A 14,552-nucleotide genomic window follows, 5' to 3' on the forward strand; every position below is an offset into this window, starting at 1 on the left:
GGAAATCCAGACGTTTTTCATACATATATAGCATCTTGAGTGGACCGAATTGTTACCATTATGTTTCACTATAGATGGAATATTTTGGAATGTGGAATAGTTAATTAAGCTGGTAGTTTGTAACTAGATTCACGTAGAAATGTATGGTCTGACGACGAAGAGCCCGACGTGTAGCATCTTGAATGGACCAAATAGTTTTCATTGAGCATTAGTGACTGGTAGTATTTTTTTACTAGATTTAAGAATTCTGTAAAACTCAGTAATCAGTCAAAATATTATCAAAAATTGACGTTATGAACCTTAAATAAGGTGACTAGCTGGTTTTTAGTCACACAAGTAAAGTTTTGGTTGGTTCTTGGCCCCCTGTCTAATTTTAAAATTTAAACATTGTCAAAATTTCGGCCTCCCGTCAAAGTTGTCTAGATCAGCCCCTTATGGTATCCATGTTTGAGTTGAATTCTCACACGACATTTGAGTTTTTCATTAAGAACTGAGATCCAAGCGAAACAATGAATTTTTTTTACAAACATGGAAGTCAATACAAAATGTAAAAGAAGCAGCACAAAACTCTTGTCTTCAAATTTCTGTTAACTAACAAAAATTAACAAAAATTATAACATTAAATTTAAACATTATAACATTAAATTTAAAATATTTTAACATGAAATATATGAAATAATATAACTTCTAACTGATCTATCCCCAAAAAACCCCAGTCAAATACGTCCAAAAAATCGTTATACTACAAACGGTGGAGCAAACAGAAAGACGAACGTATACTAGAAAGATAAATTAAAAACCTTTATAATCCTATGAAACAATTTTGCACTAAGAAGCTCCAAGAAAAAAAAACCAAAAGAATATGAATGCACTGGAAGAAGTAAATATCAATAAATCCTATTCTGATCTAGTATTTGCAGCTTTTTAGATGATTGTTTATCTCTGTGTGGCCTATAATATTAAATTAGTAGTAGTAGTGGTAGAATCAGTAGAAGAAGCTGCAGTAGTAGTAGTTGTTGTTGTAGTATTAGTAGTAGTAGTAGTAGTAGAAGCGGTAGAAGCAGCTGCAGTAGTAGTAGTAGTAGTAGTTGAAGTTTTAGTATTAGTAGTAGTGATCGAAGTGACAACAGCAACAGCCAAAGTAGTATTAAAATTACTACTAGTAGTAGTAGTTATCAAATTTCGGGTGTTTAATTATTAAATGGAGAAAAGTTTCAAGTTTATTCGCTTCAGAATAAGAAGGAAACTTTTTCCGATGGTGTTGAATTAAAAATCGTCTCAGGGTTACGTCGTTGTGTGAACGCGTGCAATGAAACATTAATGCCTGGCTCGGCGTTCAGTTGGTGCAAAGGCATCAATTTATAATTTGCCAGGATCAGCAAGAATGGGTAGGCGGAAAAATTTAAATCACACGGAATGTTCATAACGCTATATTGCTTGTACGTACATACACACATACAAACATACTTACAAACATACATACATACATACAAACAAAAATACATACATACATACATACATACATACATACATACATATATACATACATTCATGCATGCATGCATGCATTCATACAAACAACAGTTGTATAAGGCCATTTGCCAGTTCTACATTATTTTCATCGTAAGCCCATGGTACGTTATTTAAGCCTTCTCACGGCTTGTGTTTTCGTTTTTATTGCCTTTTTTCAGAATTGTTCAAAAATTATTTATAGAACCTTTAATGAAAAATGTGTTTTTATTAAATAGTTTTTAAATCAACATTTCCTGAACTTAGGAATAACTCAAAATTAATAGAAGTTTAGGGGAGAAAAATATTTGAGTAACTTCGATTGTAAACTCCATTCAACTGGCTATTGTGATTAATTGGATTGTAACAGATTCCAATACGAAGAATAAAATACAACAAAATAATTATTAAAATAATTACAATTTTTAAATTATTCATAATAATATTAAAAATATTGATAAAAAAATTAAATAAGCAAAGTAAACAATAGCCGGCCAGACTATGCGACACCAACAATATCTACCTCCATTCATTTAAACTTGACATATTGTATATACATACATACATACATACATACATACATACATACATACATACATACATACATACATACATACATACATACATACATACATACATACATACATACAAACATACATACATACATACATACATACATACATACATACATACATACATACATACATACATACAAACATACATACATACATGCAAACATATATACAAACATACATACATAAAAAAGATAAATAAAAAATACATACACTGTCCTGCTTTGATGGATGAATCGGATAAATCCAAAATGCTAGACTGGTTAGTTAATGAGTTGTTGTATGGTACATTTTGTGTACACTATGTTGCGTGTATACAATGACTTGTACCTTTTGTGTACTTTGTGTACTTTATAATCAATGTTTTGAACGTTTTTTATACACCGTGTGTAAAAAGGAATGACATGTGTATGTATATGTGGGTGCATGTTTTGTATGCATGTTTGTGTACATGTGCATTTGCATGCCAACAATTCGGTAGAATTCATACAATACTGTATTAAATATGGTCTCCTTTCAACATTTGCGCGTATTTCTACCACCGACAAAGCCTGACAACCGGGCAAGAACCTTAGCAACGATTGCTTCATGTTTCTTGGAGTTTGAAGCAAAATGCCAACAATTCGGTAGAATTCATACAATATTTTTATGTAGGTATATGGTGCATGTATATATATGGGTGTGTGTATTAGTAAGTGTTTGTATGTGTCAATTTGTTTGTTTTTTTTTGGTTTTATTTGGTTTCATCTATTGTATATGAGAAAATCTAATAGTAGTTTTTCCTCATTTGGTATCAGTTGAAAGCAATAAGAAATGCTTAATGAACGACAGACACCCAACTACTCTGCGAATATTGTTACCGTTGAGAAAAAATGTAAGTATTGAAATATCGTGAAAGTTATGCAAGCACTGTAAGCAATCAGAACGTTTTAAGCATTGTAAATATTGTAAGTAATACTTCATTGTAAACAATGAAACAACGTAAAAGTTGTAAACTTGTAAAACACTGTAAAACGTTGTAAAGCAAAGTAAGTATTGTAAACTTAGTAAATGATGTAACAAAAAAATGCTGTTAGATTACAAAAAAATATTTCGCCAGATACGAAATTCAACAGGCACACCTCTTCCCCTAGCAAAAACATTCCGACAAACATTCATACGAGCAGCATAAGCAACAACTACCAAAGGGAATTTATGTAAGTACCCGCACATGCATACATTCTTATACATAATTCCTGTACAGAATTACACTATATGTAATTTCAATTCGATTGAACGTGAGGAAAGTAAAATTTACAATTGGATTTTAAAAAAAATCATTAATTTATCGACACGGCTCGGTCGAGTGCACGTTATTCTGCCTTCATAGCGATAGTCAGACAGATAGAGATGGATAGACAAGCAGGTAGACAGACGCACAAAAACAATTACACAGTCAGACAAACATACAGATAGACAATCAACATTTAGACACACACACACACACATAGAGAAAAACAAACAATCAACAGATAAACACAAAAACAGACATACAGGCAAACAAAAAACTGACACACACGTGTAAAAAGATATACAGACAAACAATCAGATAAACAGAGATATAGAAAAACAACCAGACAGGCATCCAGACTAACGAACAGACAGATATTAGAACGGCTTGGAGAATATTAATCACAGGGGAGGACTGAAATGGATGAGACGTGATCAATATTAGTGACAAGATGTGGATGTTTTGGAAAAATATGTTCGAAGGGGCTGAGTGAGAAATTTCAACGAAATAAAAAATTTTAGTTTTCTGGAATTGTGAAAAAAATCATGTTTTTTGAAGACTTCAAATGAAAATTTAAACTTTTAATTTGTATTTTTTTGATTTAATTTCTGGAACGATTCCTTTAATTAAATATTTATTATCTTAATAATAAATAATATTAATTAATAATAATAATAATTATCCAGTTCTTTCCAATTCTATATAAACTAAATTTTCCAATTAAATTTAGAAAAAATATTTAATATTCCCCAAATGAAACTGAGAAAACAAGTTTAAAAAAAATCACATACACGATTCCAAGCGTAAAAACACAAACAGACATATTAACTCACATACACATTGTGCCTGTAATATATATACACAGATATGCGTATATATAATATTTTATTTTTATTTATTTATATATTATATTATTTATTTTTAATTATGAAAAATTATTTATTTATATATTATATTATTTATTTTTAATTATGAAAAATTGTAATAAACTTAGGAGGCACTTAAAATGTACTACCCTCAGTTACAACCAACATTCCACAAACAAACTTGTTGAGAAAATTTTCAAAAGTTTACTTTTGATGAGAGAGAGAAAGAGGGAGAGAGAAAAAGAGAGCTGGGTAAGAAAGAGAGAGAGAGAGAGAGAGAGAGAAAGAGAGAGGAGAGAGAGAGAGAGAGAAAGAAAACGAACAAAAAATTTCCTATTTTGCTCACATAAATTAGTATAATTAGTGTATACAAAATGAATGACGTTTATGTCCAACAAAGGTTTAAAGTTACCTAACGCCATTACTCACACACACACAAACACTCACACACATCCATACAAACATACACATTCACACATACATACACATACACACGCAACAACACACAATTAGACAATTTTGCATGAAAACGCATAGCATATTGTCACGAAGGCTATCTTATATATGTTGATGAAAAAAAATCTGCTTTGTTTATGTTTATTGTTGGCTGTCTTGGTAACAGTATTAACACACACACACGCACACACACACACACGCACACACACGCGCACACACACACACGCATGCACACACACACACAAACAGACACACATACACACAAACAGACACAGACAGACAGACGCAAAAACGTTGCCGGCTGGTTGCTGTAATAGCAGCAGCGTCAGCGGGCTTAGTTTGAATGCTCATTAGATGTCTCGATAATAAATTTTCATTGTTTTTGAAACTTCCTCTGAAATTTTCCGAGACATTAACTTTGGAAGTAAGTTAATTAATGTTTGTTTGTCTATTTGTGTGTACGATTGTCTTTTGTTTGTATGTCTGTTCTATTGTTTTTTCATATGTTTGTCCGTTTGTTTGTATGTTTGTTGGTTTGTTTTGTTTGTATGTTTGTTGGTTTGTTTTATTGATTGTTTGTTTGTATGTTTGTTTGTATGTTTGTTGGTTTGTTTTATTGATTGTTTGTTTGTATGTTTGTGACTTTGTGTGATCATTTATTATCTAAATAAGAACAAAATATCGTAAAAAATTTTCAAACAAAGCAAATTATTAATTTGTTTAAATTTCTTTGTCACTCATTGAGACTCAGTGGTCGTAAACTCGTAAAAATGGACTTTTTCAGACCTTATATAACGAGTCAGAGTCTATCAGAGTTCATCACAAGTCTAAAGTGTTAATCCAATTGAACTACTATAAGTTAAAAGTTAAGAAACGCTGCCGATATTAATCGCAATTTCTTTAAACACTCCAAGACGTGATTTAAAATTTTAAGATTTTACTTACTTTTTACGAATTTATTTTAACTTACCCAATAAATAACGATGCATAGGGAGAGACTAGAAAAAATGAGAAATTCCGTAGAGAAGCTTTCTCATACGCACCTAAGAAGTTTCAAAAAACTGACGACAAAAGAAGATATCGAAATATACAAGAGGTACATAGAACAGAACAAAAGCAGACACAGAATGTCAGGTGATGAATTTAAAAAAAATCATCAAAATTCTTCTATCGGATGAAGATGAAAGCTTGGAGCGGTGCGGTTCACTGACCACTGACCAATTTTACGATTTCATGGTGCACATACAGGACTTTTACCTTTCTACAGTTACAAGTGATATCCTGAAGAATTATAAATCAAATATGAACTTTTCAGATTGCGATATCTCCATTAACTTAATGATTAACCACATGGAATTTTACACCTATCCATTTTTAGTTTAGAAAAACTACAAACTACCATTTATAAAAGAGAAATTCAAGATCGGACGATGTCAGATACGTTTTTGAGGATTTCAACGAAAACTTGTTCGTCTATAAGTTGCACTGCCAACACAGCAAGATATACCCGTACTGCCGTTTTAAAGTTGCTGGTCATGTAAAAACCAAATGGGATTTTAAATCCCAACCTGACGGAAATGGACAAATTTCTGCGCAGATACCTCTAACTAAGTTTCATACTGAACAGTAATGTGAATGTTTATTCATTCAGTTTTATATCTGTCCAGTAATGAATATACGTTCATTCATTTGCATACGGTCCACCTGTTACCTGCTACCACATTCACCTGTTTTTCTTTTTCAAGTTCTCACTAATCATTAGAGTGTAGTGTTTTACAATTTGCTCCAGCTTAAGCTTCGGTGACGACAAATTGTCTTTTATTTTATGATTCTGAAGTAAATTTTTGTCAGAGTTACCTTAATAAAAATGAATTTATACAAATAAATCCTTTTTGGTTTCAGGAATGTAATTAGTACTTCAATCATAGTTTCGTTAAATTTGAAACTTTATGAGAGAAATGAAAAAATTGTAAAATTTCTTGAAAAGCTTGCTGATGACTATTCAGCTGCTTGCTAATGCAACTAATGAAAAATTTTCTATGAACAATAACAATAATAATAATAATAAAATATGGCGATAAATAAATAAAAATAAATAAATGTTAATTGAAAGGCTCATCATATCAGAATCGTTGAGTGTAATGTTACAATGTCGTGTTAGTATTTGTAATTTTTAACACTATTTTATTTTAATTTATTTTATTTTCAAAATTTTAATAAGCAATTCATATTCCGACAAAAAATTTTCATTAAAACAAGCAGTTATACCAAGGGATTTTTAAACATTTCTCAGGAAACGTATGTGTATGTTATTCAATGTTTGTATGTGTGTGTGTTTGCGTAAGTGTGTGTTTGTGTATGTGTGTGTGTGTGTGTGTGTGTGTGTGTGTGTGTGTGTGGTGTGCGTGTGTGTGTTTGCTACATGCAAAAAACTCGCTAACACATACGTACAAAAAGAAGCTTCAAACCTGACAACATTCAAAACCACGAACATACAAAATCACAAACAAACAAACAAACGAACACACAATATCGCAAACAACAAAACGTCCATACAGCCCTTTTCACTCTTATTTTCTGGCACACACAAATCATAGATGTATGAAAAAAACTTCTGTAACAACAGCGAAAGACCCCCCCCCCGTTATAAATCAGAATATATTAGAAAAAAAGGTAAAAACTCGTCAATAGCAAAATGGAACGGGCACTTTTGCCGACTAAAATTGGAAACAAAACACATACACACCCACATACATACATACAAACATACATACATACAAACATACATACATACAAACAAACATACATACATACATACAAGCATACATACATACATATGTACATTGTCAACAAAATCAACAAGGCAGATGGACAACGTGCGAGAGTGTGCTACAGAGGAGTTTAACGTGGAATGATATGTGGAATATGGCTCCATTAAGACTGGCGTTCATAATAAGAGCCATGTATAATCAGCTACTATCAGGAGCAAATCTTACCACATGGAACGCAGCAGGAGAAGTTAATTGTAGTTTATGTGGAGAAATGGAAACGGTGGCCGACGTGATGGCTTCTTGCAAGTACGAACTCAGTCATGGACGTTAAACGTGGAGGCACAACAAAGTTTTGAAAGCCCTAGTGGGCATCATTTCAAATGTTTGTGACGGGGCAGATTCAAGGCCACCGTGTAAACTAAGAAAAATCCATTTCCTAAGAGAGGCTGGTTGGATCAAACCACGAGAAAAGAAGTTTGCAACCGAAGAAGTAATTTTGATAACGACAGAGATTGGAAGGTCATGGCAGATTTGGAGGGCATGAGGAACTACCCATCGTTTATAAATGATACAAGAACAAGACCCGACGTGGTGGTACAGTCTGTATCAGCAGACACTGTTATTTTAGTCGAAATGACTGTACCGTATGAGATTAATATAGCAGCAAGCCACGCTATAAAAACAGCCAAGTATGAAGAGCTCGTTAGTGAGATAGAACAATGTGTGTTAAGGTGTTTGTTGTACGCAGTTGAGGTTGGTGCAAGAGGTTTTGTCGGTTGTTCACTGTACAGCTTTTTGAAGGATTTGGGTTTGGCAGGTAAAAGACGATCGAGTTGTATGAAGAACATAGTAGGACATGCAGCTGAACAAGCGTCTTACTGGATATGGTTATGTAGGAAGAAAAAGGGATGCGAGTTTAAATAGTTAAGAGACGAACTTCTGTGCACGTAAGGCTTCCGACTACTCAACACCCACAAATTCGACTTGGCGTGTTACTTGGCTCGTCGAGCTCACTCACATCGTGAGATATTTATATGTGAACCGTCTGGCACGCCTACACAATTTTTCAGTATAAAAGGAGGTGGTTTCAAAGCGAGACAAATTGTTTGTTCAGCTAGAAACATCTAACTGATCTCTGGATGTGCTAAAGGGCCAAAACACCCGTTGACAGAAACTTTTTCTCTGAAGACTCTCGCCGAACGCTCGTTAACATACATCATACATACATACATACATACATACATACATACATACATACATACATACATACATACATACATACATACATACATGTTTGACAAGCTGATGGTCGTGCTGAAATCTGTACCGGTGTACGACCATATCCCTAAGCCATGCAGGGAGAAGTTCGCACATGATCTGAACGCCTTGCTGACGGCTGTTTGTAATGACCCTGGTGACCCGGCTCACTGGGTTAGACTCCACTGTTTTGTCCCATACGTCTTACAGAAGACTTCCAGAGGGGGTCGCCGGGTCAACCAGGGCAATCTGGTCAACAAGCGTCTAAGCGAATATTCAACTATTGGTCTTGAAACCCTGGTACTGTGCTTTGATGGGTTCAATAATGCCAAATCACAAAAGCATAACCCCGATCGGTGGATCAACGCTGTGTCATCTTGTATTGAACAGGAAAACCTGTCCTCGGCTGTCAGACTTGTCTGTTCGCCGGAGGGCCTGGCGGAGAGCTTGCCGGCCACCTTCGATAAATTATGTTCCATCCACCCAAAAATTCCGGTGGACAGGCGGGTCTTTCCCGCATTGACACCAACGGCTGGTTGCGTTTCTCCCGCCGAGGTGCTGAGGGCCGTTAAATCGTTCAAAAACGGTTCTTCTGGAGGCCTGGATGGCCTACGACCCCAGCACCTTAAGAATGTTTTTTCAGGCCCCTTGCCAATCGACGACACACTGAACTCCTTAACCCAATTCATTAATTTGATCTTATCTGGAGCTTGCCCACTCTCCGTCCGCCGGTTCTTTTTTGGAGGCCGGCTAATAGCTTTAAATAAGAAAGACGGAGGGGTCAGACCAATTGCGGTCGGGAACGTTTGGAGGAGGTTGGCCGGCAAATGTGCCTTGGCCCTGGTCGTGGTCGAACTCAAGACCAAGTTCTACCCGACTCAGTTGGGTGTCGGGATTAAGGGTGGCGCTGAGGCCGCTGTTCATGCGGTTCGAGGATTGGTCACCAACCTCCCCGATCAATGGGGGTTAATGAAACTGGACTTTAAAAATGCCTTCAATGCCTTGAGAAGAGACTCGATGTTGGAGGCTGTCAAACTTTTTTGCCCCAAGATCTATAATTTTTGCCATTCTGCCTATGGCGGAGTCTCTTCCCTTGGCTACCACTCTTGGGTTGTAGAATCGTCCGAGGGGGTATAGCAGGGTGATCCCCTTGGTCCTTTGTTGTTCGCACTAACTTTTCATCCACTCTTAGAGAAAGCTTCGTCCACTTTCGTTTGCGATGATCTGGATGATATCAGCAGAGCTTCGGACGGTCCAACTCTGGCCGATAGCTACAAATATTTGAAGCATAACTCCGCTGCAATTGGCTTAGAGTTAAACATTAAAAAATGCGAACTTCACTGCCAAAGTTTATTTCAGGTGCCACATGCGCTGGCTGAAATACCCAGAGTCGGTGCATCAGAACTGAGTTTTTTAGGCACACCCTTGGTCGAGGGCGATTATCAAATAAAGTTTTTTGACCAAAAGCTCTCTGAGCTTAAATTCGCCCTGGGTCGTGTTTTCTGTCTTTCGGCCCATGATGCCTTGACTATTATCCGCAATGCCCTCAGTTTGCCAAAATTGATGCACTTCCTGCGTACATCTAAACACATTGACCCTTCTAAATTGGGCGAATTTGACGGTGCCCTGCGCACCGCCCTGTCGTCGATTTGCAATGTTCAAGTGACTGACAGTGGTTGGTCCCAGGCTCAGCTGCCGGTGCGATTTGGTGGGCTGAGGTTGCTTAGCGTGGTTCAGCTGGCTCCCGTTGTTTATAATTCTTCTGCCGCTGCCACTCTCGACCTGCAGTCTTACCTGCTCCACCGGTTTTTTCGTTGCCGCGATATTCTTCCTCCAGTGTCCGCCCCGGGAGACCGTACGCACGTCCAAATTTTGAACGAAGAATATAAAAAAATCTTTCAAAATTTGTTGTCTTCATGCGGCGACGACTTTTCCACCGCTCGTTTGTTGGCCATGTCCAGCGTTGCCAGCTGTGGGTGGTTGAGATCGTGGCCTAACACCTCTGTGGGCACCAGGCTTGACGACGAGTCTGTGAGATTTGCCATTGGCTTCAGACTTGGCCTGGTCATTCAGAATAAATACACGTGCCGATGTGGCGCTGGGGCGGACGAGTTTGGGCACCACGGTTTAGTTTGTCGCCTGGGTGGGGGCCGTCAACTACGTCACTCAGCGCTAAACGATTACATTTGTCGGCTCTTCTCCAAGGCTTCAATCCCGGTTCTCAAGGAACCATCCGGCATTTCTGCGCATGATGGTAGGCGCCCGGACGGATGCACGCTAATACATTGGAGAGCCGGCAGATGTTTGGCGTGGGATGTTACGGTCCTTGGCACCCTCGCCGAACGATACGTAAACCTGACAAGTAAAGAATGCGGTTTGGCCGTAGACGAGAAAATGAAAAAATATGGGAACGCCCTCCCCTCGATGGAATTCTTGCCAATATGCATCGAGGTTCTTGGCTCGATGGACCCCAACACCCTTAGATTTCTTAAGGAAATATGCAAAATGATCAGCGTCAGATCAGGCGACAGCAGGGAACTGTTTTTCGCAACTAACCACATTTCGTGCTTGTTGCAGCGGTTCCTGCGTGTCTGTGTGCTTGAAAATATCCAACTGAATGCCGACATGTGCAATTAACGATAAATCAAAGTGTTAATCCATTTGTTACTTGATGTTTGACGGTTCAGTGTCACTCATCATGTTTTGGTTTTAACATACATACATACATACATACACACGCGCTTAAATAACTCGTTTTTTTTAAAAACATTTCTTCATTTTGTTAATGCAAATTTTTATTTTGGCTGGCAATAAATAAACTAATTTTTCAATGAAAAAAAACGAATTCAGAATTTGGACATTGAATTTTCAATTTATTTTAATTTAATTAAATAATGGCAAAAGTATAATAATAATAATAATATTATCATTAATAATAATAATAATAATGTCATATATTTCTACAGCGTGTATCATCTCCTGATATATTGCTCCGAAGTGGCTAGGCTAGGTGAATGTTTAATTGCTACCCTAATACCATGTGGATTGACTTTTTCAGTTGTAGGAGAACATTACTTCGTGACACACACGCACACAAACAACACATACACACACACGTCACACACACACATACGTACGTCACACACACACGTAGGTTTCATAATAATATATCAACCAACCAACCGACCAATCATTTAACCAAAAACTAACCCCTAACCAATTCTATGCCATCAACATTAAAGAACAAAAAATTCCTACACCATGAAAATTTTTCCAATACCACCAACATCTGTGGAGGCATTATGTAGCCGTGTATTGCTTTTTGGCGTTTTTAGCATGATGTTTGCAATTCTTTTATAATTAGGCAGTTTTCCTGATAAGAGTAGATGTGCCTACCTATATGTTTTCAACGAGTTATTTATAGCATCAATGTGGTATTTTTAAAAGAAAAAAAACAGACTCATTAAAAAACAGACATATACACATACACTCACACAAACACACACACACAAACACACACACACACACAAACATACATACATACAAACATACATACATACACACATACATACACACACACACATACACTGACACACACACACACATACATACATACACAAACATACACCCAGATATAAACCTACACGGAAGACATTACGACTGCGTGTTAAATCATCAGTTTCTCAAAAAGAAAAAATCTTGGCAAGAATGTTAAATTTAACTTAGTTATTTGACATTTATCATACGCTTCTAAGAAACTCAAACACACACAATTAATTATAAATTTCTATATAATTATTTATAATATTTAGGAATATTTTTATAACTTTGATAAAACACTTTACACCAAAATCGATTTCCCGTTCATCCATCCAGCTATCACGTAACATTCACCATACCTTTCGCCATACCTTTCACCACGCAGAACTTACCTTTTAAAATCATCGTAACGGAGCATGTAACTATTGTAGTAAGACACGAATACACGCAAGTACGGAAGTATTGAACTTTTGCCACACACACATACACACACATACACACACACGCACACATACACATACACACACATCATAGTGACATTTTTTACAGAGCGTGTTGATATGCATGAATACGCACCAACAATGTATATTATCTGCTAATATGTTAATATATATATATATATATATATATATATATATATATATTTTCCAACACACATACACACACACACACACACACACACACATATATATATATATATATATATATAGAAAAGGTCAAATGATACAAGTTATTTTTAGGAAACTTCAAACAATACATAAATAATACAAAAGAGGCCCGACATGGAATGGCATAACTTATTATGCTTTACATAGTTCGGTGAACTTTTACACAATTATCACACACACACACACATTCACACAGAAACATACGTACAAACACACATATTTACACACACACACAAACAAACAAAACAATATAAATATCATACACATATAAACACACAAACATACGCACCAACACACATACACACAAATGAAACAATATAAACACACATACACATAGACAAACACACACGTTCTGACAGACAGACAGACAGACAGACACTCATAACGGAAGTTAATGTTGTTTGTTGTTGTAAATATCAAATGAACTGGATCGTCATTATTGCCTGCCATATATGTTTTGTGTGATTAACATTATTGTTGCTATTGTATTTATTATTATTTTGTCATAAATATAGCTTAATTAACAAGCAATTATTTTTTCGCGTTTTTGTATTCTTTGGTATTCGTTCACGCCTTATAAATTTGCTTGACTTTTTTTGAAGTTTTATAAAAATTTGGACAAAAAGAAAGCAGGGGATATTGTGTACTTAGATTTTGCTAGGGCTTTCGATAAGGTACCGCATAAACGTTTGGCTTTAAAATTAGAAGCAAGTGGAATCACAAGAAATACACTCAAGTGGATTTTTAACTGGTTACAGATATATATGGGAAAAACAAATAGTCTGTCTGGCTCAACAAAACAGACAGATTCTGCCGAGATTTGAACTCGGATCGCTGGATTCAAAGTCCAAAGTGCTAACCATTACACCACAACAAACATTTGGTCCCATTCGGGACTTTTTATTTTTTCATATTTGTATGCATTATGTTTGTAACTTCAACTACTTCCACTACAACTGCTACTACTTCTACTGCTGCTGCTGCTGCTGCTACTACTGTTGCTACTACTGCAGCCACTATTAGCACACTCTCAGTAAAAACAACAAATAAAATAAACGAATGAACAAAGAATTAAACAACAAGAACAAAAAATTATTAGCAGTTTACTGCTCCAATGGTTTAATTAAAAAAATTATTGATTCTGTGCGTGTGTGTGTGTGTGTGTGGTGTGTGTATGTGAAGTGTGTGTGTGTGTGTGTGTATGTGAAGTGTGTGTGTGGTGTGTGAATACGTGACTACAGGCAGGTAGATAGATAGGCAAGACACTGGTTCAAGCATATACATGCACACCACACACACACACACACACATACACACCACACACATACACACCCCACACACACATACACAACACCACACACATACACACCCCACACACACAAGCAAACAAAATAAAACACACGCACACGCAGAAGACTATAAACACACACAAACGTACGTACATTTTTAAGGAGAAAAAATTTGTGACGACATAAAAGACAGCCCATCACTAATTTAATTTTAGAAACTGCGATCACGTGCCATTGTTTACGTTTTGACGGAGCGCGCGCGCCTTTTTATGGCTTGATAACGCTTTGATGATGATGATGAGGTTGTTGATGATGATGATGAGGTTGATGATGATGATGATGATGATGTTGTTG

The 14,552-nt window shown here is 36.2% G+C and overlaps 1 protein-coding gene across 1 annotated transcript; it reads left to right on the plus strand.

Moving 5' to 3' along the window:
• Positions 1 to 13,544: 13,544 nt before the first annotated feature.
• HELRODRAFT_82506 (hypothetical protein) lies at positions 13,545 to 13,733 on the plus strand (the record flags this gene model as incomplete). The annotated part of the gene is made up of 1 exon (XM_009022724.1): positions 13,545 to 13,733. A coding segment is annotated over one exon (189 nt), but the record flags the coding sequence as incomplete, so codon positions are not given.
• Between the last annotated feature and the right edge of the window lie 819 nt (positions 13,734 to 14,552).

The sequence above is a fragment of the Helobdella robusta genome, assembly GCF_000326865.2.
Source record: "Helobdella robusta unplaced genomic scaffold HELROscaffold_33, whole genome shotgun sequence".
NCBI classification, from domain to species: Eukaryota; Metazoa; Annelida; class Clitellata; order Rhynchobdellida; family Glossiphoniidae; genus Helobdella; species Helobdella robusta.